General features: G+C 38.1%; 1 protein-coding gene across 1 annotated transcript in view; it reads right to left on the reverse strand.

Moving 5' to 3' along the window:
• C1H1orf141 (chromosome 1 C1orf141 homolog) overlaps positions 1-26,179 on the reverse strand; it is a 46,658-nt gene extending 20,479 nt beyond the window's left edge. Inside the window, exons 1-4 of the mRNA XM_065892032.1 lie at positions 26,156-26,179; positions 19,910-20,001; positions 16,311-16,468; positions 1,527-1,639 (exon numbers count right to left, since the gene is read on the reverse strand). Coding sequence (XP_065748104.1) covers positions 1,527-1,639; positions 16,311-16,468; positions 19,910-19,984 — 346 coding nt within the window. The 5' untranslated portion in view covers positions 19,985-20,001; positions 26,156-26,179. The remainder of the gene's footprint in view (positions 1-1,526; positions 1,640-16,310; positions 16,469-19,909; positions 20,002-26,155) is intronic.
• Between the last annotated feature and the right edge of the window lie 399 nt (positions 26,180-26,578).

The raw sequence follows: 26,578 nt of genomic DNA on the forward strand, positions 1-26,578 counted from the left end.
AAAGGAGAGATCAAGGATTGCTTCTAGGTTTTAGACTTGAGCCAGTTGGCGTAAATTGGTCCAATGTACTGAGAATGGAATGCTGTTGCGGGGAGGGGATGGGAGAGAAAGTTTGAGAGGATGGCTAGGATAGGGAATCATGAGACCAGTTCTGGATATTAGGTTTAAGATGTAATGAGAAGTTTGAGTGGAGATATCAAATAGGTTGTTCAGTGTAGGTACCTGCCCTTCAGAGGATTAGTCTGGATTGAGATATAAATGAAGGATTTAACGGTATCTCTACAGTATTTTAAACCATAGAGATTTAAAATACAGTTGGGTGATCTAATCTGTAAGACTGGATTAGATCACCCAAGGAGAAAGAATGTAGAAGCAGAGGCAGGCTCAGGATTGAGCTCTGAGCAAATACAGTATTTTAAGGATGGAGAAGAGAAATTAAAAAGAGAGACTGAGAAAGGGTGAGATAGCAGAAAAACAGAGTTTTAAGCAGAAGGGAGTGATCAACTAACTATACTGGGACTGAGAGGTGGCAGAAAAATATCCTTTGGATTTAGCAACATGGAGATCACTGGTACTCTTAATCAGTGTAACTTCAGTAGAATGGTGGAGGCAAGACCAATTTGGAGTAGGTTGAAGTTTAAACAAAAGTTGACAGAGTGGGCTTCCCTGGTGGCGCAGTGGTTGAGAGTCCGCCTGCCGGTGCAGGGGACACGGGTTCGCGGCCCGGTCTGGGAAAATCCCACATGCCGCGGAGCGGCTGGGCCCGTGAGCCATGGCCGCTGAGCCTGCGCGTCCGGAGCCTGTGCTCCACAACGGGAGAGGCCACAACAGTGAGAGGCCCACGTACCGCAAAAAAAAAAAAAAAAAAATGTTGAGGGAGTAGAGACAGTATATGTAAACAAATCTTTTGAGAAATTAGATTACGAAGAGTCACAGAAATGAGGCAATATGGGGCAATGTGGATTCAAGGAGCCTCAGTCAGGGTTGTTGATGAGCATGACACAATTAGATGGGTTTTTTGATAATGCCAGGGAAAGAAAAACAAAGACAACATAAAACACTCAAATCTTCTGAGGATCTATAACGCTGTTTCCTAGCTCACAGATTCCTGAAGTTTCTAGGAAAGTGAGTTCCTTTACAGTCCCTATAAAGTAAATTTCTACTAAGTAAGGTGTACAAGCTTGAGTGATTTTTTTAAAACAATTACAAGAAAACTCAGGATTGAGCTGAAAGGAAATCCAGAGATTTTCTTTCCAGAAAAGTAAACATAAAAATATATTCTTAATTTGTGAATTGTACAAATGTCTATTCTGACATTTATCATCTCTTTCTCTTAGGAAATTCTTCTTTATAGCTCACTGATATCTTTCACACTTCAGTTATAACCCATAGGCTTTCAAGCAAATGCTTTCAACAGAAACATCAAATTATAAGAACTTATAAGACAAACATTAATAAATAATAAAGTATTTAATAAAAGAACTTCATTAATACATCAAAACAGAGATAAATATACAAAGCATTACCTATTGACTTGATTTCTTGAATTTTTATTTTTGTTGGTACAAAGTGTGGTCTTAAATTTGACTTTTCAAAATCACTCTTTTTAGGTTCAGGCATATTTTTGAAGGAGACATATCTGAAAGAAATAAAATTAATCTAAATTAAAATAATCAGAAAATTTACAAAACTAATCTAAAAAATAAATTTGGAGAAATGTGGTCAAGTCCCAGTTATATAGATTTGAATGTTATTGTTTTAATATATTATAGTACAAAGTGTAAAAGATTGGGACTGATTAAGCAGGAGCTAAAAATATTAGTGGTAATCACTGGAAACAGAGAGAAAAGTGCTGTTGTCATAGAATTGAGGGCACTCAGGAAACTATTGTTCACAAGCTAATTAACCCTTTTAGAAAAATACATTGGAAATTTGTTAAATGAGATACTAGGGACATTGCCAAGCCTAGTCATAGTGGTGGTTTATGCAGTTAGGGTCAGCTCAGATTCCAGAACAGTATACCAGATAGGATCACAGAATCCATTTACTGTAAACAGAAGTTTTTCTCCGCTAAATTCTTTAACTGACTATTGAGGGTATGTAATTATAATAATTATATAATTTATGATATTTCTGACCTCTAAATGCTATGACTCAGATCTCAGACACTCACCTTTAGTTTATGTCATCCAGTCTCCCACCTTTTATTATCTATAGGTTGATGTCCTCCAGATTTATAGTACAGACCCCAAACTCTTCTCTGAGCTTCAGATTTATATATCCAACTGCTACATGATTTATGCAGTTAGATATATCATGGGAATTTCAAACATATTCAAAACCAAATGTTTGCTTCCACTTCCTTTCCAATCTGTTCCTTCCCCCCAGGTTTTCTCATTTCCATTCAGCCAAAGGCTTAGGCCAAAAACTCTGCAATCATCTTTGACTTTTCTTTCTCTCGTTCCCCATTCCCGATATCTCAGCACATCTCATTGGACCTTTCTTTGAAATACATTCCAAATCCAACCACTTCCTTCCTCATCACACCTACCCTAGTCCAAGGCCCCTTCATCTCTCATCTGAACTACTTCTCTACATCCCTCGTCTTCTTCTATCTGCTCTCTCTATCACTCTTGTGCCCAGCAGTATTTTCCCAATGCAACCATGGTGGCACCTGTAAAATATAAATGAGACTGTCATTTCCCTCCAACCGTTTCCCGTCACACTGAAATGAAATTCACAATTCTCATTGTAAGACAGAAACTTCCCTCCCAATTCTTGTATTTCCAAGTAGAGGAGCTTCCATTGAATGCCCCTCCAGGCCTCTCTCTGTGCATCCCTTTACCCCTCTCCTCCACATGGAAGCAGAGTGAGTTTTTTGGCTGTTTGGCTTAAGGAAAGGAACTTATGCTCCCACGTAAGTACCTTGGCCCTTGCTCTCCCCTCTGCCTGTAATATTCTTCCCCTAGGTATTGCAAGGTTTACTCACTTAAATCATAAGAGATGTATTTCATAAGTCTTTACTCAAATTTCCATCTCTCCAGAAAGGTCTTTTCGTGCCCCCTCTCATCTAATATAGTAAATTATGGGAATCAATCTTAATTCCGTTAATTTACTATATTTTTCTTCATAGCATTTATCACTAGTGAATGTATATTATACATTCATTTGCTTGTTTATTTGTTATCTGTCTCTCTACCTTATCCTAGAATGCAAATTGAGGGCAGGGTCTTTGTAGTCACTGTTGTATTCCTAGCACCTAGAACAGTGACTGGCACATAGTACACGTACAATAAATATTTGTTGAATGTATGAATTGTTTTGGTAAATTTTGATTGAACTCTCTTATAATCTTACAATTTCCAATGAGTTTTCAGTTTATTCTCTTTAGGTTTTTCAATAAACAATCATTTAATCTTCATAAAATAATTTATCTGTTCCTTTCAAAACATTTAAATTTGTATATTATGTTGTTATTTAATATCATTGGCAAGTACTTCCAGAATAGTTTACTATACTAGTGAGAACAGGCATCCCTCTGTTTCTAATTTAAATGGGAATGTGTCAAAGATTCCACCCTAATGTTGCTGGCTATATAGTCTTGTTAAGGAGATGATTTTTTTATCCTTATCTTACTAAGGCATTTTTTCAAATACATTTGCAGAATATATAGAGATGTTCAGATATGGATTTCCTTACAGTGAACCAAAGAGCATGGGCTTTGAGGTTAGACCATACTTTTCATCTAAACTCTACGTAAACTTCTGCAGAATATTGAGTTTCTCTGAATCTCAGTCCCTCATATGCCAACTGAGGGTAATATTTACCTCTTGGGGTTGTTATAAGAATTATTTACATTAGATAGGCACCCGCCGTTCACTGCAGCCACGGGGTGACGCCTTTTGCCCCAGGGATCTCCCCACTACCCCGCGCCTTGGGACCTCCTGTTGAAGGCATGGGCGTTATCAAGACCCAGCGGAAGCCAGAGGAAGGGAGGAGAGAGAAGGTGATAAATTCCAGAATCACTCATTCATCCCCACGCAGCAATTCCGGGGAAAACCTATGCGTGGTAGTGGATGTGGCTTTTTTTTCCTTTTCCTGCCCCCTCTCAGCCTTAATCCCCACCGTCTGTTCGCTACCACAGATAGAACCTTCTGTTGGATGAAATAAAATCAAACACTGGGCCTTCAAATAACAAACAAACAAACAAAACACATTAGATAACAGTGAAATGTAATAATTAGGAGGTGATGAGTTTTATCTTTTTTAGTATGTCACTGAATTTTTAGCTTACATATTTAATTTAAATAATGACTGTGTTTAATAACCATCTAACAAAATCCCTGAAGATTCAACAATCAGCTCTAACAAATTGTTGGGAGCTGGCTGTAGCACACCAATGATCCCATACCAGAAGAAAAAAAAATTAAAAGAGGGAAGAAGAGGAGGTGCGCTAGAGGAAGACCACACCCATCTCCCACTTACAGGTCAGGACAGGAAGAATCAAATTGCTGGCCATAACCCTTTTCATTTCAGGTCACTAAACTGGCTGATATGGGGGAAGGGGAAACCTCAACTAATACGTGGGACCAAAATACTAAACTGGTCAGACTTTTAATAACCAAAAATGATCAGAGTAAAATTGGAGAAATAAATATAAAACTGCTTTATGTTTTATGTTCCCAAGTTGAGAAAGGCAATGAAACAGTTAAGCTAATATTTTTATTTTAGATTTTTAAAAAATCTATATTTATAAGCGAGATACTGCAATTGTTTTATATTCTTGTGGTCAGACTTGAGGTTCAAAGCTATCTTTATAAAAAGAATTGGAACTATTCCATCTCTATGCTCAGAAACCATTTAAATACTTCCTTGAAACGTTGGAGTCACCCTGACACAGCTTCAAGACGCTGCTTTTTCTTGTTTTTTCTTAATAAATTATTTTATTTCATTTATTTTTGGCTGTGTTGGGTCTTCGTTGCTGCGCACGGGCTTTCTCTAGTTGTGGTGAGCGGGGGTTACTCTTTGTTGCGGTGTGCAGGCATCTCATTGCAGTGGCTTCTCTTGTTGTGGAGCACGGGCTCTAGGCATGTGGGCTTTAGTAGTTGTGGAACGTGGGCTCAGTAGTTGTGGCTCGTGGGCTCTAGAGTGCAGGCTCAGTAGTGGTGGCACACGGGCTTAGTTGCTCCGTGGCATGTGGGATCTTCCCGGACCAGGGCTTGAACCTATGTCCCTTGCATTGGCAGGCAGATTCTTAACCACTGCACCACTAGGGAAATCCAAGACACTGCTTTTGTAAAAGACAGTTCTTTGACAATTTCTCAAAATTTTCTAGTTATTGATTTAGTTACATTTTCTTTTTCTTCTTGATTCTATTTTCACCATTCATATTTTCCCAGATTATCCACTAACAGACTCATGTTTCAAAGCAGCTCAGTTATATGAAGTACTCATTATAATTATTTTAATTTCTTCTACGTCCATCGTCATAGCTCCTTTCTCATTACTAATATTGTGCCTTTACGTTGTCTGTTTCTTCTCTTCAATTTCTTAAATTATGGTCATTTTAACATTCTTTGGGGAGGTCTTAACATGCTAATTTTGCAACATGTTCTTAAAGATTCAGTGTGCTTATGAGAGGAAAGCCAAAGTCTGGTGGAAGTACTGGGAGATGACAGCTTTTTTTTTTTTTTTACATCTTTATTGAAGTATAATTGCTTTACAGTGGTGTGTTGGTTTCTGCTTTATAACAAAGTGAATCAGCTATACATATACATATATCCCTGTATCTCCTCAATCTTGCATCTCCCTCCCATCCTCTCTATCCCACTCCTCTAGGTGGTCACAAAGCACCAAGCTGATCCCCCTGTGCTATGCAGCTGCTTCCCACTAGCTTTCTATTTTATATTTGATAGTGTATATATGTCCATGCCACTCTCACTTCATCCCAGCTTACCCTTCCCCCTCCCTGTGTACTCAAGTCCATTCTCTACGTCTGTGTCTTTATACCTGTTCTGCCCCTAGGCTCTTCAGAACCTTTTTTTTTCTTTAGAATCCATATATATGTGTTAGCATATGGCATTTGTTTTTCCCTTTATGACTTACTTCACACTGTGACAGTCTCTACGTCCATCAACCTCACTACAAATAACTCAATTTCACTTCTTTTTACGGCTGAGTAATAGTCCATTGTATATATGTGCCACATCTTCTTTATCCATTCATCTGTTGATGGACACTTAGGTTGCTTCCATGTCCTGCCTATTGTAAATAGTGCTGCAATGAACATTGTGGTACATGACTCTTTTTGAATTATGGTTTTCTCAGGGCTTATGCCCAGTAGTGGGATTGCTGGGTTATATGGTAGTTCTATTTTCAGTTTTTTAAGGAACTTCCATACTGTTCTCCATAGTGGCTGTATCAATTTACATTCCCACCAACAGTGAAAGAGGGTTCCCTTTTCTCCACACCCTCTCCAGCATTTATTGTTTGTAGATTTTTTGATGATGGCCATTCTGACTGATGTGAGGTTATACCTCATTGTAGTTTTGATTTGCATTTCTCTAATGATTAGTGATATTGAGCATCCTTTCATGCATTTGTTGGCAATCTGTATATCTTCTTTGGAGAAATGTCTATTTAGGTCTTCTGCCCATTTTTGGATTGGGTTGTTTGTTTTTTTGATATTGAGCTGCATGAGCTGCTTGTAAAATTTAGAGATTAATCCTTTGTCAGCTGCTTCATTTGCAAATATTTTCTCCCATTCTGTGGGTTGTCTTTTCATCTTGTTTATGGTTTCCTTTGCTGTGCAAAAGCTTTGAAGTTTCACTAGGTCCCATTTGTTTATTTTTGTTTTTATTTCCATTTCTCTAGGAGGTGGGTCAAAAAGGATCTTGCTGTGATTTATGTCATAGACTGTTCTGCCTACGTTTTGCTCTAAGAGTTTTATAGTGTCTGGCCTTACATTTAGGCCTTTAATCCATTTTGAGTTTATTTTTGTGTATGGTGTTAGGGAGGTTTCTAACTTCATTCTTTTTTTTTTAATTTTAATTTTTATTTATTTATTTTTGGCTGTGTTGGGTCTTCGTTGCTGTGTGCAGGCTTTCTCCAGTTGCCGCGAGCAGGGCTACTCTTTGTTGTGTCGCACGGGCTTCTCATCGCACTGGCTTCTCTTGTTGTGGAACACGGGCTCTAGGCGTGAGGACTTCAGTAGTTGTGGCACGTGGGTTCAGTAGCTGTGGCTCGCAGGCTCTAGAGAGCAGGCTCAGTAGTTGTGGCACACGGGCTTAGTTGCTCCGCAGCATGTGGGATCTTCCTAGACCAGGGATCTAACCCGTGTCCCCTGCGTTGGCAGGCAGACTCTCAACCACTGTGCCACCAGGGAAGTCCCTAACTTCATTCTTTTACATGTAGCTGACCAGTTTTCCCAGAAAAGAGGCTGTCTTTTCTCCATTGTATATTCTCGCCTGCTTTATCAAAAGTAAGGTGACCATATGTGTGTGGGTTTAATCTCTAGGCTTTCTATCCTATTCCATTGATCTATATTCCTTTTTTTGTGCCAGTACCATACTGTCTTGATTTCTGTAGCTTTATAGTATAGTTTGAAGTCCAGGAGCCTGATTCTTCCAGCTCTGTTTTTCTTTCTCAAGACTGCTTTGGCTATTCAGAGTCTTTTGTGTTTCCATATAAATTGTGAAATTTTTTTGTTCTAGTTCTGTGAAAAATGCCACTGGTAGTTTGATAGGGATTGCATTGAATCTGTAAATTGCTTTGTGTAGTAATTTTCACAATATTGATTCTTCCAGTCCAAGAACATGGTATATCTCTCCATCTGTTTGTATCATCTTTAATGCCTTTCATCAGTATCTTATAGTTTACTGCATACAGGTCTTTTGTCTCCTTAGGTAGGTTTATTCCTGGTATTTTATTCTTTTTGTTGCAATGGTAAATGGGAGTGTTTCCTTAATTTCTCTTTTAGATTTTTCATCATTAGTATATAGGAATGCAAGAGAATTCTGTGCAATAATTTTGTATCCTGCTACTTTGCCACATTCATTGATTAGCTCTAGTAGTTTTCTGGTAGCATCTTTAGGGTTCTCTATGTATAGTATCATGTCATCTGCAAATGGTGACGGCTTTACTTCTTTTCTGATTTGGATTCCTTTTATTTCTTTTCCTTGTCTGATTGCTATGGCTAAAACTTCCAAAACTATGTTGAATAATAGTGGTGAGAGTGGGCAACCTTGTCTTGTTCCTGATCTTAGAGGAAATGGTTTCAGTTTTTCACCATTGAGAATGATGTTGGCTGTGGGTTTGTCGTATATGGCCTTTATTATGTTGAGGTAAGTTCCCTCTATGCCTACTTTCTGGGGGGTTTTATCATAAATGGGTGTTGAATTTTGTCAAAAGTTTTTCTGCATCTATTGTGATGATCATATGGTTTTTCTCCTTCAATTTGTTAAGATGGTGTATCACATTGGTTGATTTGCATATATTGAAGAATCCTTGCATTCCTGGGATAAACCCCACTTGGTCATGGTGTATGCTCCTTTTAATGTGCTGTTGGGTTCTGTTTGCTAGTATTTTGTTGAGGATTTTTGCATCTATGTTCATCAGTGATATTGGCCTGTAGTTTTCTTTCTTTGTGACATCTTTGTCTGGTTTTGGTATCAGGGTGATGGTGGCCTGGTAGAATGAGTTGGGGAGTGTTCCTCCCTCTGCTATATTTTGAAAGATTTTAAGAAGGATAGGTGTTATCTCCTCTAAATGTTTGGTAGAATTCGCCTGTGAAGCCATCTGGTCCTTGGCTTTTTTTTGTTGGAAGATTTTTCATCGCAGTCTCAATTTCAGTACTTGTGACTGGTCTGTTTATATTTTCTATTTCTTCCTAGTTCAGTCTGTTTATATTTTCTATTTCTTCCTGGTTCAGTCTCAGAAGTTTGTACTTTTCTAAGAATTTGTCCATTTCTTCCAGGTTGTCCATTTTATTGGCATATAGTTGCTTGCAGTAATCTCTCATGATCCTTTGTATTTCTGCAGTGTCAGTTGTTTCTTCTCCTTTTTCATTTCTAATTCTGTTGTTTTGAGTCTTCTCCCTTTTTTTCTTGATGAGTCTGGCTAATGGTTTATCAATTTTGTTTATCTTCTCAAAGAACCAGCTTTTAGTTTTATTGATCTTTCCTATTGTTTCCTTCATTTCTTTTTCATTTATTTCTAATCTGATCTTTATGATTTCTTTCCTTCTGCTAACTTTGGGGTTTTTTGTTCTTCTTTGTCTAATTGCTTTAGGTGTAAGGTTAAGTTGGTTATTTGAGATGTTTCTTGTTTCTTGAGGTAGGATTGTATTGCTGTAAACTTCCCTCTTAGAACTGCTTTTGCTGCATCTCATAGGTTTTGGGTTGTCATGTTTTTATTGTCATTTGTTTCTAGGTATTTTTTGATTTCCTCTTTGATGTCTTCAGTGATCTCTTGGTTATTAAGTAGTGTATTGTTTAGCCTCCATGTATTTGTATTTTTTACAGATTTTTTTCCTGTAATTGATATCTAATCTCATAGCATTGTAGGATCTTCATGGACTGGGGCACGAACCCGTGTCCCCTGCTTCAGCAGGCGGTCTCTCAACCACTGCGCCACTAGGGAAGCCCAGCACTGGGTTTTCATAGAATATGAGGAATGGAACTGGAGTTATACATTTGGTAGGTTAGTTCACTAGCATAAGTTTATAAATCCGTTTTTTGTAAGTTGTATTGGTTTGGGGCTGCTCAAATGTTTAAAAATTCATCCTTTTCCCTCTCCCACTTTTTTTGTCTTATAGTTAGAAAAATTCCCTGTGAAATTACATCCTGTTGCAGTTGAGTTAAAGGGAATACAAGTAAAGGCCTTGATTTGTGCTGCATGGGTTGGAATTAAAGGAAGGCTGCTGCATGTGTCTGGGATGGACCATTGAAGTGGCACTGGCAAAGGAAGAAACCCAGAGAAAAGTACAGCTCAGATGGGAGGATGGGGGTTGAGCTAAAGCTGTCTCTTCCCAACTTGAAATCTCTTATGGACCACTTACATGGTAATTCTTTGGAATGTTTTATGTTTTTATAGAACAGCCACTTTGAGATGGAAGTCCAGAATTTCATTCAGACACCATGGGAAAATTTCAAATGCATTTTTGTGTAATAAAGATACCCATTTTGGATCTTTATTTTATTCATATTTAATTTAAATTTGGATAAAAATATTTCTCCAAGTCCCTCAGAAAGAATAAATAAGCAGTTTACATTCTAAAGTCTTTCATGTCCAAACACTTGTCTTTCTTTTGTTCTCAAATATAAATGATGATTCATCCGAATAGCAGATTTCTGGATTGCCATTTTGTTAGAAGTTGAAAATGGTTTACTATTTTCTAGTCTCAGAGATGCAGATGAGACATATGAAACTGATTTGCTATCCTTTCCTTTGTAATTAACCGTTTTTTTCCTGTGCCTTTGGAATTGGGTAATTTCACCATAAGTCTAGCACTTAGTAACACTTTTGATTTGAAGATTCAAGTCTGTCTTAAACAAAGGGCACTTTTTTCTTATATTTCTTTGATTATTTCCTCACCATCTGTTTCTTACTCTCCTGCTTTATGTATTAAATATATATTTTCATACTGAGTATCCTGAATGTATCTACATGTCTCTTTTCTAACTGATATCCATTTTTTGGTGTTTTTATAAGATTGTGCCTTTATTTGACCTTCTAGATTACCAAATCAGTCTTCATCTGTATTCTATTTTTAATTTCCCTACTCAGTTTTTGATTCAAAAATGTCTGTTTTTTTTAAATACCCTTTTCTCCTGTTTACTGTCCTTAAGAGAGATATTTTCTAAAGTTCTCTTCTGTTTCCTCCCATAAGTCTGCCTCGTTAGGAGTCAGGTACCTGTTCTGATTGTTTGGCTTCATCTCCATCCTTCATGTGAGTCCCCTTAAATGACCTGTAGTTTCTCTTTACTCATTTCAGTGAGTGTGGGTTCCTGCAGCACCTATGAAGGTCAGGCTATTTGGGACTCAGGTAGTATCAGGCGGTGAGAGAAGATTCTTTTGCAGTGATCAGTGGTAAACAAGCTGTCATGAGAGGGTCTCACATGGCAGCTGAGGGAGTGAGAAATGAAGAGGCCTCCAGAAATGGTTCTCAAATATCTAGTTGTATATTAGAACCATCCGGGGCGCTCTGAAAAAGCACCTATGCCCAGACTCTTCCCTACTAGTTAACTCACAATCTCTAGGGCAGGGCTCAGTGCATTTTCCAAATACTCTGAAGTGAGCAGCCACCGCTGAGAAGCTTTGTGGGAGAGTCTCAGGTTTCTCCAGGTATGAGCAATAAGTGGGAGCCTTCTTCCAGCTGCAGGGGAGAGGAAGCATCCAGCCCAGAAGTGAAGCTCTCTCCACAGACAGCTGGAGGAGGCAAGGCTGTTACCTGCCCAGAATCCTCGTGGGGCCTTTAAGGAGCCTGTGCCCAGGTAAGGGAGAAGTTGTGTGGGTAGCAGCAAGCAAGGCATGAACCTCTGTTTTCACTTACTTAAATGCCTCCTTCTCCTTCCTGCTCCCGTCCCTCCCCAACCCACCTACCTATTATGTCACACTTTACCTAGGATTTTTATCGTCGAAATGATTGCCATATGTAAACATGGTTCGTGTATCTCATTACTATTTTATTTATTTTTGGCTGTGTTGGGTGTTTGTTGCGGCATGCGGGCTTTCTCTAGTTGCAGCGAGCGGGGTCTACCCTTCCTTGCGGTGTGCGGGCTTCTCATGTGGAATTTGACCAATTAAATTTCACTGTAGGCTGTTACCATATTCTCTATATTTCATTGTCTTTCCTGTATGCAAGTTTATCCTTCTGTCGTAAAAATATTTCTGAAAGGAATATTATTTTGAATTTATTTTTAGGAAAATAATTCTTCTAATGAGAAGCCCCTATTAATCTAAATCTGTCTACTTACTCCTAAATTGTTTCCTAGTTCTTACCACTTAATAAATGGTAAAGTTGCCATTTTCATCTGATAATCCAGTACTGAATGCTTAGGTATTGAAGAACTCACTTTGTTTCTCTTTAAACATTTCTTATGTTCCAGGTAATTTTCTAAAATGAGTATGGCTCTTCTCTATTTTTTTTTTTTTTTTTCGGTACGCGGGCCTCTCACTGTTGTGGCCTCTCCCGTTGCGGAGCACAGGCTCCAGACGCACAGGCTCAGCGGCCATGATCACGGGCCCAGCCGCTCCGCGGCATGTGGGATCTTCCCGGACCGGGGTACAAACCCATGTCCCCTGCATCGGCAGGCGGACCCTCAACCACTGCGCCACCAGGGAAGCCCGAGTATGGCTCTTCTGTAAAAGGTCCAATTATGAAAAGTTGCAAAGAAGAGTAGATTTGGTGTTTATTGACAAATCTTAAAGACTATATACAAATGAAAGGCAAAAGACTGAGATTTTTGAATGATTATAAAACTCTCTCTGTATCAGGAAAGTAATCTTAGGAAGGTCCTTCCAGCAAATTCTGGGTATTTGTGGCCATCAACTTTATCAGTTCCCTTTTATCCAAGAAAAATGCAGAAATCCTGAGATAATAGTTACATGGAAAAGATGTCTCTGGGATTAACTGAAAAAGAAGCCCTATGCATTTTAATGGTTTTTGATCCTAGCTTTAAGTAAGAATCATCTGGGAAAATCATTAAAATAGTAATGCCTGGGACCTACTCCAAACTAATTAAAGTTGAATCCAATTACTTTAAAGCTTCCCAGGTAATACTAACATGCAGGTGGGTTGAAAACCACTGCTCTGAAAACAAAGCTCAGCTACAAATCAGGTAGCACCAGGTTGAGCGTTGCTATGATATTAAGCAAGCCAAGGAGAAACATGGAACCGATGTCAGTGTTGGGCAGTATGGTTATAGTGGGACACAGCTAGAGGAGGGACTCATCCAGCTAGAGGATGATGACCCTGGACCATCAGTGTCAGCATCACCTGGAAACTTACTAGACATGCAAATTATTAGGCCCCAGCCCAGACCTACAGAATCAAAAACTCTGTCAGTGGGGGCCCCCAATCTGTGTTTTAACTAGTCCTCCATGTTTGAGAACCACTGGGCTAGAGCAGGGTTTCTCCGTCATTACTGTCCATGGGAATCACCTGGGGGATCTTGTTAACTGCAGCTGTCATCTGGGATGGGGTCAGAGATGGGGTCAGAGACTCTGCATTTCAAACAAGCTGCCGAGTTTGATGCCAATGCTGCTGGATGGAAGACAACACTTTGAATAGCAAGAGACCAGAGATCAAAAATGAAAGAGGCATGCAGTTACCAGGAGTTACTATGGTACTGGTGGTGGTAGTTATGATGTAAGGTTTAGGCTAAGCTGAAAGCTGTGTGACTCAGATCTGACATCTTGGCTCAGTGTAGGACAGGAGTGAGGTTTGTGAGCACTGGTGGAGGCTGGTATCCTGTTATAATTAACGTAACTTATAAGACCAGGAGCTGCATCTCAAGATTTGGAGGAATTAAATCTGTGCAATATAGCCAGTGTAATCAGCATATCATTGTTGATATGGGGAAAAAACTTACCGCCTTATGCTCTGTTATTTAAGTAATCGTTCCGCTATGGCTGGAAAAGGACTCACTGCAAGATGATTGGCTTCCTAGAACAGGTGGTTTCTGGAGATACTATAAATTCTAATAAAAGGTTCGGTTCTCTGAGGAGCCCCCATAATTTTTAATGACCACTTTTGCTAGTTAATGATATTTCTGAAATCCAAATCTGAGTATGCACTGCCCTGTTTAAACCCTGCAGCAGCTCCTCACTGAAGGAGATTGTCCAGAATGCTTTACTTGGCTCATAAGGCCTTGGTGATCTGGCCTTTGTTTACCCCTTTAGCCTCATTTCTTACCAATCCATCTCCAGTCTCTACCCCATATCCCTTTCAAGTCTAGCAACACTGAACTACTTTTGGTTCCTCAAATGAGCTGGGCTTTGCTTTGCCTCTGGCTGACCCTTTGTTCATGTTATTGCCTTGGCCTGGAATCAATTTCTCTCTTTTAAATCTTGTTGCCTCTTCACTAACTCTCTGGGTCTCACCTGAGGGGCCACCTCCTCTAGGAAACTTGCAGATCCTCACATTAGGAATCTCTGTGGCAACTGGTGTTTGCCCCTTTGCTTATCTGAATCTCCACTGAAGAGATAATATTTCACTCTTGCTGTTATATGCCTAGAGTATAGTAGTCACTCAGTAAACACTTGTAGAATAAAATCAATAAATTAAAATTACAGTCATATGGGATAGCAGAGCTACTGTTAATGAAAATTAAAATGAAGTTGTCTGTAAGAATTCTTTATTTGAACTTGGTTTAGGGCCAATCATTCAAGCATGAGTGACAGTACAAAATTGCCACAAAGCTACTTGAAGAGAGGCAACTGTTAGAAGTGGTCTTAAAAGCGAAACTCGGAGCCTAGATATGCTGCCAGTTGGACTTATCTGTATGTACTAGATTCTCTTAATTTCTTCAACCAAATTTTCTTTCTTTTGGCCTAGGTTACACCCTAATTCTTGTGTAAATTCTTGACATTTTCCTGTACTTGTGTGTGTGTGTGTGTGTGTGTGTGTGTGTGTGTGTGTGATAGTTTTGGTCCTCTGAGCACCGAGCAAGCAAAATTTACTTGGTCTTTGAATGTTGAAACTATGTGCCTGTTTGTCTTTATTTTGGACTCTGATTTCAAACTTCAACTCAGCCAGACTTAACTCAAAAGGAACATTACTCAGCTCTTGATATCCTCACTAAAGACAGGATCAATGATGCCTTTATAAACTACTTATAAACTACAGAAAGGAAAGGGAAAGCAACAGTATCATCCTGGAAAATACTGTCATAAAACACACTGCACGTTATCTTTAAATGTGTCTAATGGGTCATTAGCCATATATTATGTTATCACATAATGGTATACATATATATAAATTCAAAAATATAAATATATACAAATATAAAATATATATAATTACAATTATATAATACATAATATATAATAAGACATTATTTTTCCCTTCTCTACATGCCCAACTTCCATTTTATGCAACTTTTTCTATGTATTAAAATATTCTATTTTAACATGGATAGTTCTATAAATGATTTCAAAGTAAAAGTATTGGCTTTTATCAGCTGTACATAAAAACAAAGTAGTAGTGAAAGAAGTTTGTGATAAAGCTGAATTACATAAACCACTAATATTTATTTGTGTTAGGAACAAACTCCTTTTTCTTATGGCTGCACAATGGAAACATGTTCTGACATCCTGGTAAATCATAAACAACAAAAATCTGAGTAAACTGTATTTTGAGTCCAAATGATCTTGTTTTACTTTAGATTAAGACATATTTGTCCAATTGTCTTCTAGACACCATCACCTGGATGCCCCACAGGCATCTAAAACTTAACATATCCAAAATAAAGCTCAGCATTTCTCACTCTAATCTCTTATCCACTCCAATCTGCTTTTCATCCTATGATCTCCACCTAAGTACAAAACACCAAAGTACATCTAGTCACCAAGACCAAAAGCTGGAAATCATTCTGTTGAATGTGGTAGTGGTAAGAGCATAGGCTCGGAAATCAGACTGCTATGTCTAAATCCAGCTTCCGTCATGTGTTAGCTTTGTGACTTTGGGTAAGTTATTTTACCTCATCAAGACTTGGGTTTGGCATCTGTAAAACTGCACTTAATACAATGATTTACTACAGAATAAATGAGGTAAGAACACACTACCACCTATGTCCAACTGATTTGAAGTCCTATTGATTCTGCACCTGAGTATTTCTTTTGTCTGGGCTCTCCTCCACATTTCTGATGCCTAGAAAATTATATAGCATTACATACATACACAATGCCAGTGAAAGACCAATTATTACATATTCAGGCTACCCCTTGTAAGTACACAGAGAAACTGCCTTACTTAGTTTTCTAGGCCTACTTTTTTTTGCAGTATATTGGTTAAAGTTTGAAATAAATCCTGAGATTAATTTGGGGCGATATAGTAAAGTTCAAGAAGTCTTTCTTTAAAAATCTGGAATTATAATTACTATATAAAATTATCATCTGCAATAGTGAAATATTATAATAAATATTTTATAAACTAGGAATATTCAGAATGCTAATCTAGCATATTGTAACTCATAACCATTATGAAATATACAAAGCTTACATTTAGTATAGATTGCATAATCTAAGGCAAATATAAAATAATGCTTTAAAAGTTCAAAGTGAAAGTTTGAGGTAGTTATGATGATTACCTTTTTGTTTTTCTAATGCCATATGATCTGTCTTTTGTGATCTTTGATTCTGCCTCAGATATGGAGGTAGCAATATCCTTTTCAAATTCCAACTGAAAATCAAATGTCAGGGGTATCACTGAAATCTTTTTCTTTACTTCACCCTGAAGAAAGTTTTTCTGCAGCAAATCCAAAACATAACTCAGTGAAAAAGGGAGCACTTTTCATATAAGACAAATCCGGTATGGAAAGGACAAAATTAATCTCACTTCATACATACACACACTCACACACAGAATTTATGTGTCAGGCAACAATGGAAAAATAATGCAGACTGAAAATTGGAGGCCTTGTGTACCAACTCTTTTTCTATCTATGAAATGAGGGTGTTGGACTAGATGATCATGAAGGCTCCCTCCAAAATCCAAAGTCCAGAATTTAAGAACGACCTATATATTTAGCAAAGACAATATTGATACATAGAGTTATTGGAACTATACCTGGCAGCTCTCTCCAACCTGCTCTCCTCCCTGGAGCCACACACATGGTGGAACATGAGCCAGAAATAGAGTTAAGAAAGCAATCGAAAGAGAACTTTGTTCAAATATTTATACAGATGGACTGAAGAGGGAAAAGCGTAAAGCTAAAGAATGAGTTAAGGAGCCGAAAATCTTCTTTAAAACATTCTCTCAGAGCACAGCACAGAGGCATAAAGAGATAAAAACTTAAAAAAGAAGTCAAAGGATATGGGAACTTCTGTTCCTGCCAGTGAGGGATTAAGTGCTACAGGAATTGTCCTTCTGCTATACACAAGTAGTAAAACCAGCCAAAGTATGTGAAAACAACTACAATCAGGCATTAGGAAACAGGCAGAGCAGGACCATGATCCCTGAAGAAAGGGAAACAAATTAGGTAAACCCTACAATAGCCTAGCTTACTTCTTGGAGGCAGTTTCTGGACTGACGCACAAGGAGGGGGAACTTAAACCAAAGCTTGTGGCTCTGACCTTGTTGAGTTGGAGAGACAGACCCTGCACCAGCAATCACACTCTTGGGCATTCACTCCAGAGAAATGAAAACTTACGTTCATACAAAAACCTGTACACAAATATTCATAGCAGTTTTACTTCATCTTATTTTTTTAGCAGCTTCATTTTTAAAAGCAAAATATTGAAAACAACCCAAATGTCCTTCAATGGGTGAGCAGTTGAAACTCTGTACATCCATATAATGGAATATTACTCAGCAATAAAATTTATATGTTATTTATCATATAAAAGCTATTGCTTCATGCAAAAACTTAGATGGACCTCAGGGGCATAGTGAAATATTCAATCTCAAAATTTTACACACTGAATAATTCCATTTATATACCATTGTCAAAATTACAAAATCATAGATATGGAGAACAGATTAGTCCTTGCTGGGGTTAGAGACAGAGAATTGAGGTGAGGGCATGGATACAAATATAAAGAAGTAACATGAGAGAGTACTTTTATAGGATGGAAGTGTCCTGTGTCTTGATTGTGGTGATTTCTGTAAATCTGTAGCGGGATAAAATTGCATAAAACTACAGACCCAAACGAATGAAGGTTAAAAAATGGTGACAACTCAATAACGTCTGTAGTCTAGTTAACAGTAATACACCCGTGTCAATGTTGGATGTAACTCATACCGGTTTTGCTATTGAACTACAACTCTGTAAGATGTCACTGATAGGGTCAACTGGGTGAAAGGTACATGGAACTCTTGGTACTATTTCTGCAGCTTCCTGTGAGTCTATGATTATTTCAAAATAAATGTTTTTAAAAGATTAAAAAACAATTACCAAAGTGATTTATATACTGTATTTCATTTTTTTGTCAATAGAAAAAAATAGATAATCCACTTTCATAAATGTATATGTATATATGTACATGTATATTTATATTATGGATATTTGTAAGTAAAGATAAATGTATGTATACGTACAGATATTCATACTTGTATATCTTTGTAAGAGTACAAAAGATGTGGATGAATAAACCTCAACTGCTAAAATGTGTCTGTCTCAGAGGAAAGGATTAGAGGGAAGAGGCCAGACTCTTAATATTTCTTTATATAACTTTCCTTTTGTATAACTTTCTTTATACATATCTATATGTTGCTTGTTTCCAAAAGTATAATTTGAAAATTAAGAAAAGGTTTTAAAAATGATTATATATACTTTCAGAAGAATCTCCAGAGAATTTTCTATCAGTAACACATGAATAGTAACACAAAATGAGAAAATATGTGGAAATGCTTTGCCCAAACGAAGCTCCCAGGAAAAGTAAGAATTATTATTACTAATTATAACTTAAAATTTTATGTAAAAGGGAATTTCGTGACAAATTTAATAGATTTATCTGATTGTATTTTTTAAAGTATATTACAATTCATTTTAAACAAACAAAAAAAAAGCAATAAACTTTGGGGTATCATCAAAGTCTAAAAGGTTTGCTTTAGTCAAGTTACCCCTGGCTTGCTATTCAAAATTTTGATAGCTATAACAGAATTAATTTATCCCATTTTTCAGTATTCCTTTACTTTCTGAATGAAAGGAGATAATTATGAAAAATTAAAAAGAAACCAAATTATTATTCAAACACCAACGTTTTCATTTTCAAATTGCACATATGTTCATTCACTTAAGAGTTCCTCTCTGTGATGTCTTCCTTGATTTCTCAGACGCTATTGTTCCTTATATATGCTTCATTTATTCACATTGTTATATTATTTTACAAGTCTTTTTGCAACCAAATTAAATTGCTCACATATGGTAAAAAATCTGGTGTTTCAGAACTGTATTCTTTATTAATATTTTATATTGGATTTTATAAGAGACTCACCCTTTTTAGTTTAATTATTTTCTATGAACTTTATTTCTAATTTGGTAGCTATACCAAATATTTTCTTCCTTTTAATGAACCAGCTAAACAAGTCTTTATGTTTAACAGGTTAGTAACAACTATAGGAATAGTCACATTTACTATTCGACTGCTTAGGATTCTTTTTTTTTTAATTTACTTATTTAATTTATTTATTTTTGGCTGCATTGGGTCTTTGTTGCTGTGCGTGGGCTTTCTCTAGTTGTGGCAAGCGGGGGCTACTCTTGGTTGCAGTGTGCAGGCTTCTCACTGTGGTGGCTTCTCTTGTTGTGGAGCATGGGCTCTAGGCACACGGGCTTCAGTAGTTGTGGTTCGTGGGCTCTAGAGCACAGGCTCAGTAGTTGTGACGCATGGGCTTAGTTGCTCACCGGCACATGGGATCTTCCTGGACCAGGACTCAAACCCATGTCCCCTACATGGCAGGCGGATTCTTAACCACTGCACCACCAGGGAAACCCAGGATTTTTTTTTTTTAAGCAGGTTAGATACATCACAACCAAATACAGCAGCTAGCTAAAAGTTACCTTGTATGTTTAATTAATTCTTTATAGTATTACATAGATGACTCTTTCAACTAATATAATTATTTGTTTTTTACAAATTGGTTTGTAGCCTCATACTAATGCATCATTAACTAAGAAGTAAAAATCGTTCACATTTGAAATGATAACCTTTTAATGGAAAATTGAATTTTAGCCTATATTTTACAAACCTTTGCTCTTATGGCCAAGAGTGTCTTTGCTTGCTCATCCAGAATATCTAACTTCTCTAAGATTTTTTTTGCCATTGTCAGTCAGTAAATTCCTATTTTAAAAGGAGGGGGAAAAAATAATAAATCTCCAAAGCAATTAAATTTAAACATATAATCAATTATTTAGGCATAAATTAAGAGATCCACTTTTACAATACTGTTTTAGGTAAAGAAAAGAACTGTATAGATCATGGAATAAACCACAGAATTGTAGAGGTACCCAAGTTTTTTAGATAGAAGCTCATATGATCAGAATTCCTGGAAGCATGTGGGCCCCAGGAATTTTTAAATGTATGATAAAGGTGAGTTGGAGAAAGTTCAAGATTACTGTATGAGAACCAGATGTGACTCATACCTGAAGCAAGGGCATGCAGCTTGATTTATACCTATTTTCTTTTTGTCATGATTTAATTTTAATGAAAGTAAATAAGAAGAGCTCACATTTACAGAGTTAATTACATTCAAATTAAATTGGTCAATGGGGGCTTCCCTGGTGGCGCAGTGGTTGAGAGTCCGCCTGCTGATGCAGGGGACACGGGTTCATGCCCCGGTCCGGGAAGATCCCACGTGCCGCGGAGCGGCTGGGCCCGTGAGCCATGGCCGCTGAGCCTGCGCGTCCGGAGCCTGTGCTCCACAACAGGAGAGGCCACAACAGTGAGAGGCCCGCGTACCGAAAATAAATAAATAAAATAAATTGGTCAATGATCCAAAACTGTTAATACAGCACTTAGAAGACAATCAGTCACACAGAAGGAGCAGCAACCAAACTGGTGAGGTTCTGTTGCCACAATAGTTCTTATTTTCCAGTTAATTAATTTGCTGAAAATTTCATCTGGGGTCAGATGGTCCACATTAGTTTTGGGGACCTGAGTGTTAGCCATCAGGACTTGGTCTAATTTATTTCCACTTTCAGATGAGAAAATTAAAAGCCACAGAATACCTTACAATGCAGTACAAGTAGCTAGGGGCAGAGTGGAGGCAAGGATCAGGAATATTAATCCAAATCTCCCTCTATTTTATTTATTTTAAAAGTTTGAGTAGACATTTATGCATTTGATATATTTTTGCTCAGTGAATTGAATGGGCTCCAGCGGCATTTAAATGTAAAAGTTCACAGAAAACATTGAATTCATTAATATTTCTTATAAATATCAATGTCAACACTAAGGTTCTTTCTAGCTCAAAAAAATTTTATGCGATGTCTCCCATATTGTATATTATTCAATCAATATCACAGAGAGACAGTAAAGCATGAAAAGACAAGAATTAAGAATCCTATGTCAAAAGCTCATATTATTTTGTACTTGGTTTCTTTTAGCTCTCTTTTCTACTTTCTTTCCTTTACTACCTATTGCCCTGGGAGTGAATTCCTGGTGCTCTGCTAGTGTCTTTCCATCCCAGAATGCCCTGTGACATTTTGCTACATCTAAATACTTCACCTCTGTCCCATGATGTAATCCAATGTGACAAAGGGCTTTTGTGGGCTATGAGGCTGCGGGCAGATAGCCTGCCTTGTTGTGAACCACATAACCTTGGGTTGCAGGTTGGAAAGAAGAGAGGCAGGGTAAGGGTGTTAGCACAGTGTGAATGCCTCAGACTCTCTGGGTCTCCTGCAGGAGAGGAGGGGAGAGATTTTGGAAGAGAATAGAGATTATCTGGACACTATATACTGTCTTTTCAGATTCAGAAACCACCCCTCTTATATATCCTAAAAACAACTTCAGGAATTTTAGTTTCTGTGTTTCCCTTAAACATAATATGACTTCAAGTATGGGGAAGGATGCTATATTTCTCACCAAAATTTATTTTATTGGAGACAAAGGTTTCTATTTCTAAACGAAAGAGAGAGGTAAATAACTAGAGGAACCAGCATATTGAAATGAATGCATTTCCAAGTTTGGGGAAGGTAAAAATTACATGAGGGAACTGAGACATGCTACTTACTATGAGAGGGATGGAAAGCAGGTCCTTTTAAAGGGTAAAGTGTCTTATGCATCTTACTTTTAGAGTCTCTCATCTTTAACATCACATCAGAATTTTAAGCTATACCACATCATCCCATTTTTTACACACACACATGCACACAGAGCTGCAATTTGAAAGAATTTTTGGTTTTGATTTAAAATTATTTTGCTATGAGTAAGTTATTTAGCTATGATATGATTTCTGGCAAATCACTGTGCATATCATGAGTTTCTTTGAAGTGAAGAATACGGAATTTGACACTTAATGAAATTGACGGAATGATATTAGTTTCAGTTTTGCAGTTTTATTTTCATATTTTGGAACCAATACTTCCTTTTTCAGTTTGCAAATGCTTTCATAGGTCTTTGGCAATGTGCCAATGGTTCCCAGTGGAGGAAGGGCACTGGGAGAAAGTGGAGGTGAGACTAACACTACAGACTAACTTGCTTGCTTTCATCATTATAACAAGGGTTCCGAGGACCTAGCTGTGTCTCTTCAAGTAAATGCTGAGAGCAAAGGAACATCAGGTCCAATATGACGATGCATCCCAACTGCTTTTGCATGAAGTAAAAACTAATCTTTTGATGCAAAATGCACCTACTGTATTAAACGTTCCTCAATTTGATCTTCTGTATTTCAGTCCTTTCTTTTTTTTGCGGTACGTGGGCCTCTCACTGTTGTGGCCTCTCCCGTTGCGGAGCACAGGCTCTGGACGCGCAGGCTTAGCGGCCATGGCTCACGGGCCCGGCCACTCCGCTGCATGTGGGATCTTTCCGGACCGGGGCACGAACCCGTATCCCCTGCATCGGCAGGCGGACTCTCAACCACCACGCCACCAGGGAAGCCCTTAATGTCTATTTTAAACCAGCATATTGGCTTCATACTTCTGCTTCATATTTATACTTCTATGGGCATAAATTCTGCTTCATTGTCCTATTTCTATGAGCATACATTTTCATTTAATGATAAACATTTCATTTGGCCTCCAGCTACTAACTCTATTACATGAAAGACACTGTGCTAGGTATTCTACCAAATTTATTGAGTAAGTTGGCACCTGGCAGACATTTTTCTTGTGACACCCATCTTCCTAGGCAAGGCAAATAGTCTCTCCGATTTCAGGTAAGAACTTCTTCAACTTCCACTTCTCATACCAGAGTCTCATCAGCATCCATTCCCATCTCACCTGTATTTTAATTTTAATAGAAGTGTTTCCTCTCCCATCCAAAGCTAATCCCTCCCAAATACTCTAGGTTCTTCTACCTCTGGCCTCCTAAAAGAATTACTTCCATTTTTTATCCCCTTTCCTCTATCTTTCATTGGTTTTCTTCCCCAATTTCTTCTCCTTAGCATGCTCAAGTCTCTTCTATTTAAAAAAAGAAAAAAGGAAAAAAATTCCTCCTCTAACCTTACTAGCCATTATTCTCTCTCATCGTCCCTTTATTGCCAAATTTCTTAAGCTAGTTGTCTATACTTAGGTTTTCTAATTTTTTACATCCCTTGTCCTTCTCAGTCAGCCATCATTTGACTTCCTCTTAAACTATTCCTCTAAATCTGCTCTCATAAGTCACCAGGGTCACCATCTTATACATAGGTGGGCACTTTTCTGCTCTTATTTACCTTATTTGAGTTTTTATAACTTTTGCTAATGTTGACCACCCCTTTCTATGGGTCTCCCTTCTCTTGGTTTCTGTGACAACACTCACGTCTTCTTGCCTTCTCTTCTTTCTCAGACCGCTTCCTAAATACTAGTGTTCCTAAATGTTCAGCCATCTTTTCCACTATTCCATATATTCTTCCAGGATGAGCTTCCAAACCCAAACCATGGGTTTGGAAGTAACTACCATTTATTTCTAAAGAAAATCTCTCTTCTGAGTTCCAAACCTATATACCTCACTCAATCCAGATTTCCCACAGGTAGCCCAAAGGTAGGTCTAAAAGTAAATCCATTCTTCTGCTCCCTTAGCCAAAAATCTCTTCCAACCTTTATTATCACATAGGCATCTCTTTATTATCACACAGGTTGTATCTTAGGCATCCAGCCCATAAACTTAGGAGTTGTAAAGGTTCTCAATCCTAGTTACACTGCAGAATGAACTCAAACGGTTTGAAGAAATACAAATTCCCAGTTACCACCTCAGATCCACTAAGTCAGGATTTATGGAGGTAAAGTCCCAGGATCTACTTTTTTTTTTTTTTGCTGTACGCGGGCCTCTCACTGTTGTGGCCTCTCCCGTTGCGGAGCACAGGCTCCGGACGCGCAGGCTCAGCGGCCACGCTCACGGCCCCAGCCGCTCCGCGGCATGTGGGATCTTCCCGGACCGGGGCACGAACCTGTGTCCCCTGCATCGGCAGGAGGACTCTCAACCAGTGCGCCACCAGGGAAGCCCCCCAGGATCTATTTTTTAAAGCCATTCTGATGCAGCCATTCCCCAAACCAGAATTTTGTCACCACTCTCCTGGAAAACTCCCTCCCATCCTTTCCCTAAGTATACAACAGTCACCTTCTCTTGTTTATGCTACATCCTACATATCTTTTTAGTTTTTTTCCTCTTATCCATTCACATTGCTATTGCCTCAGTTTAAGATTCCATAACTTGTTGTCTGGATTATTGTAGTAGTTTCAAAATATCTGTACATTTGTTCCATCCTATCCATTTTATTCTTCACTATTGCCTGAATTATTTTTTCAAGAAAAATACAATCACATGCCTCCCTGATTTCAGCTTCAATGACTCCCTATAGCTTTCAGGACAAAGGTCAAGCTCCTTGATTTATCATGCAAGGCTCATGGTTTGGCCTCTGACTAAGCCTTTAACCTCACCTGCCTCTCCCTCACGTATACTTGATATTCCAGTCCTAATGAACAACTTGCAATTCTTGAATGTGTTGTATTTTCCTTTACTTGTTGCTTTGTCTTTGCTGTTCCCTCTGCCTACAATGCTGTTATCCATTCCCTGTATTTCTAAGTCCCATTCATCTCTCAAGACCCAACACAAATAACACCTCAGCTGGGAGGCTTTCCCTGATACACTGTGATATAGATGTCCAATGTCTGTGTTCACAGGATAGCCTATGTATACTGCTATCCTAGTACTTAATCACACTTTATTAAAGCATTTGATATACTTGATTCCCCCCTATACTGTTTCTTGAAGGCAGGAACCATGTCTAATTCATCTTTGCATCCCTAATACCTAACAAACTGAATAAATGAATTAACCATCAGCCATAGAGGAAATGGAAAACAGTAAATGCTACACTTGCTTTTATCCTGCATTTACATTTCTGAGTATACATAAATCCTTGACAGAGTCCTCTTGAGGTTCTTCTAGATCAAGCCATAGCATTAAAAAGCACTGCTTTCTCTCCCACCTTCAAACTTAGAAAGGCAGTATAGTATACTGGTTAAGAACATGGACTCTAAAATCAGACTGCCTGCGTTTGAATCCTTGGCTCTGCTACGTACCAGCTGTATGACTGTGGGCTAATTGCCTAATCTTTCTGTGTTGTCCCATCCATAAAATGGGAATCATAGGAGGACCTACTTCATGGGGTTATGATGTTTAATTGAGTGAATGCAAGTGACACATTAAATGCTTGATAAGAAGAGAATATAAGTAATGATACACTTACCAGTTAGGGTTAAGGTGTGTGAGAATACGTATAAATTCTGCAAAATGCATGTTCCTCACGTGCATATCATTTTGGTTTTTTCTGCATACCTGCCACTATGCGATCACCAATGGTTTCCATATGTCTTATGGCCTACTTGCTTCCTTCACAGTATATTTCTTCAATTATACCTGTACTAAATGCTTGGAACTTGGGAAACAATAAGTATTCAGCAAGTCAGTATCTTCTATTTTAATCCAGAAATTCAGTGTCTTCTGTACCATGTCATCTATTATCTTCTTTCCTTTCCTTCTCTAATTTTCTCATAGTTTTACTTCTCAGTTTTTTATTAAATTCTTATTCGGAGTTCAGTGAACAGAAACTAAAACTCATTGTCGCATAAAGTGTTACTGTAGGCCTTGAATATATAGTAACTGTTTAGGGCCACTACTTTGATAAGCATTTCTATGCCGCCATACTGGAGACTCATCAAAAAACAAAATTAGTTTGTGTTCAAGTAAATAGATCTAATCATCCCCCTTTCAACTGATATATTAACTAGGGGTGAAAGAGATGATCTCACTTCTTAAATATGTATCGCTATATCTGAAGCATTCTTATACTTACAGTTGCTGGGAAATCCTCCCTTCTGGAATAGAGAGTTCTTATGTGGTCACAGAAACCTAACCCATAGAATCTTGGGGTTAAAATGGGCCAATAGTCTTTCACATAATTCCATGAACAGTGAGGCAACATTGACCCCAAATGGACAAGACCTTTCTGATCCTTGCTTTTATTTTCATTGTCATGTCTTCCTTCAGACCTTCAGGTGTTCATTTTCCCTCCTCTCAGTTACTACGCTTCTAATCTCCTTAATTTGCTAGCCCCTAACTTTCCTCCTCAATATCCCTCAAATATTGGTCTTTCAAAATGCCATCAGAGCTGTCTTTATTAAACAGGACACCGATCAGGTCCAGCTCCAGCCCACAAACCTCGGCTTGCTCCCCATTACCTGCAGAATAACACGCAAACTCTGCAGATGACATACGA

Source organism: Phocoena phocoena, chromosome 1, assembly GCF_963924675.1.
Source record: "Phocoena phocoena chromosome 1, mPhoPho1.1, whole genome shotgun sequence".
In the NCBI taxonomy this organism is placed as follows: Eukaryota; Metazoa; Chordata; class Mammalia; order Artiodactyla; family Phocoenidae; genus Phocoena; species Phocoena phocoena.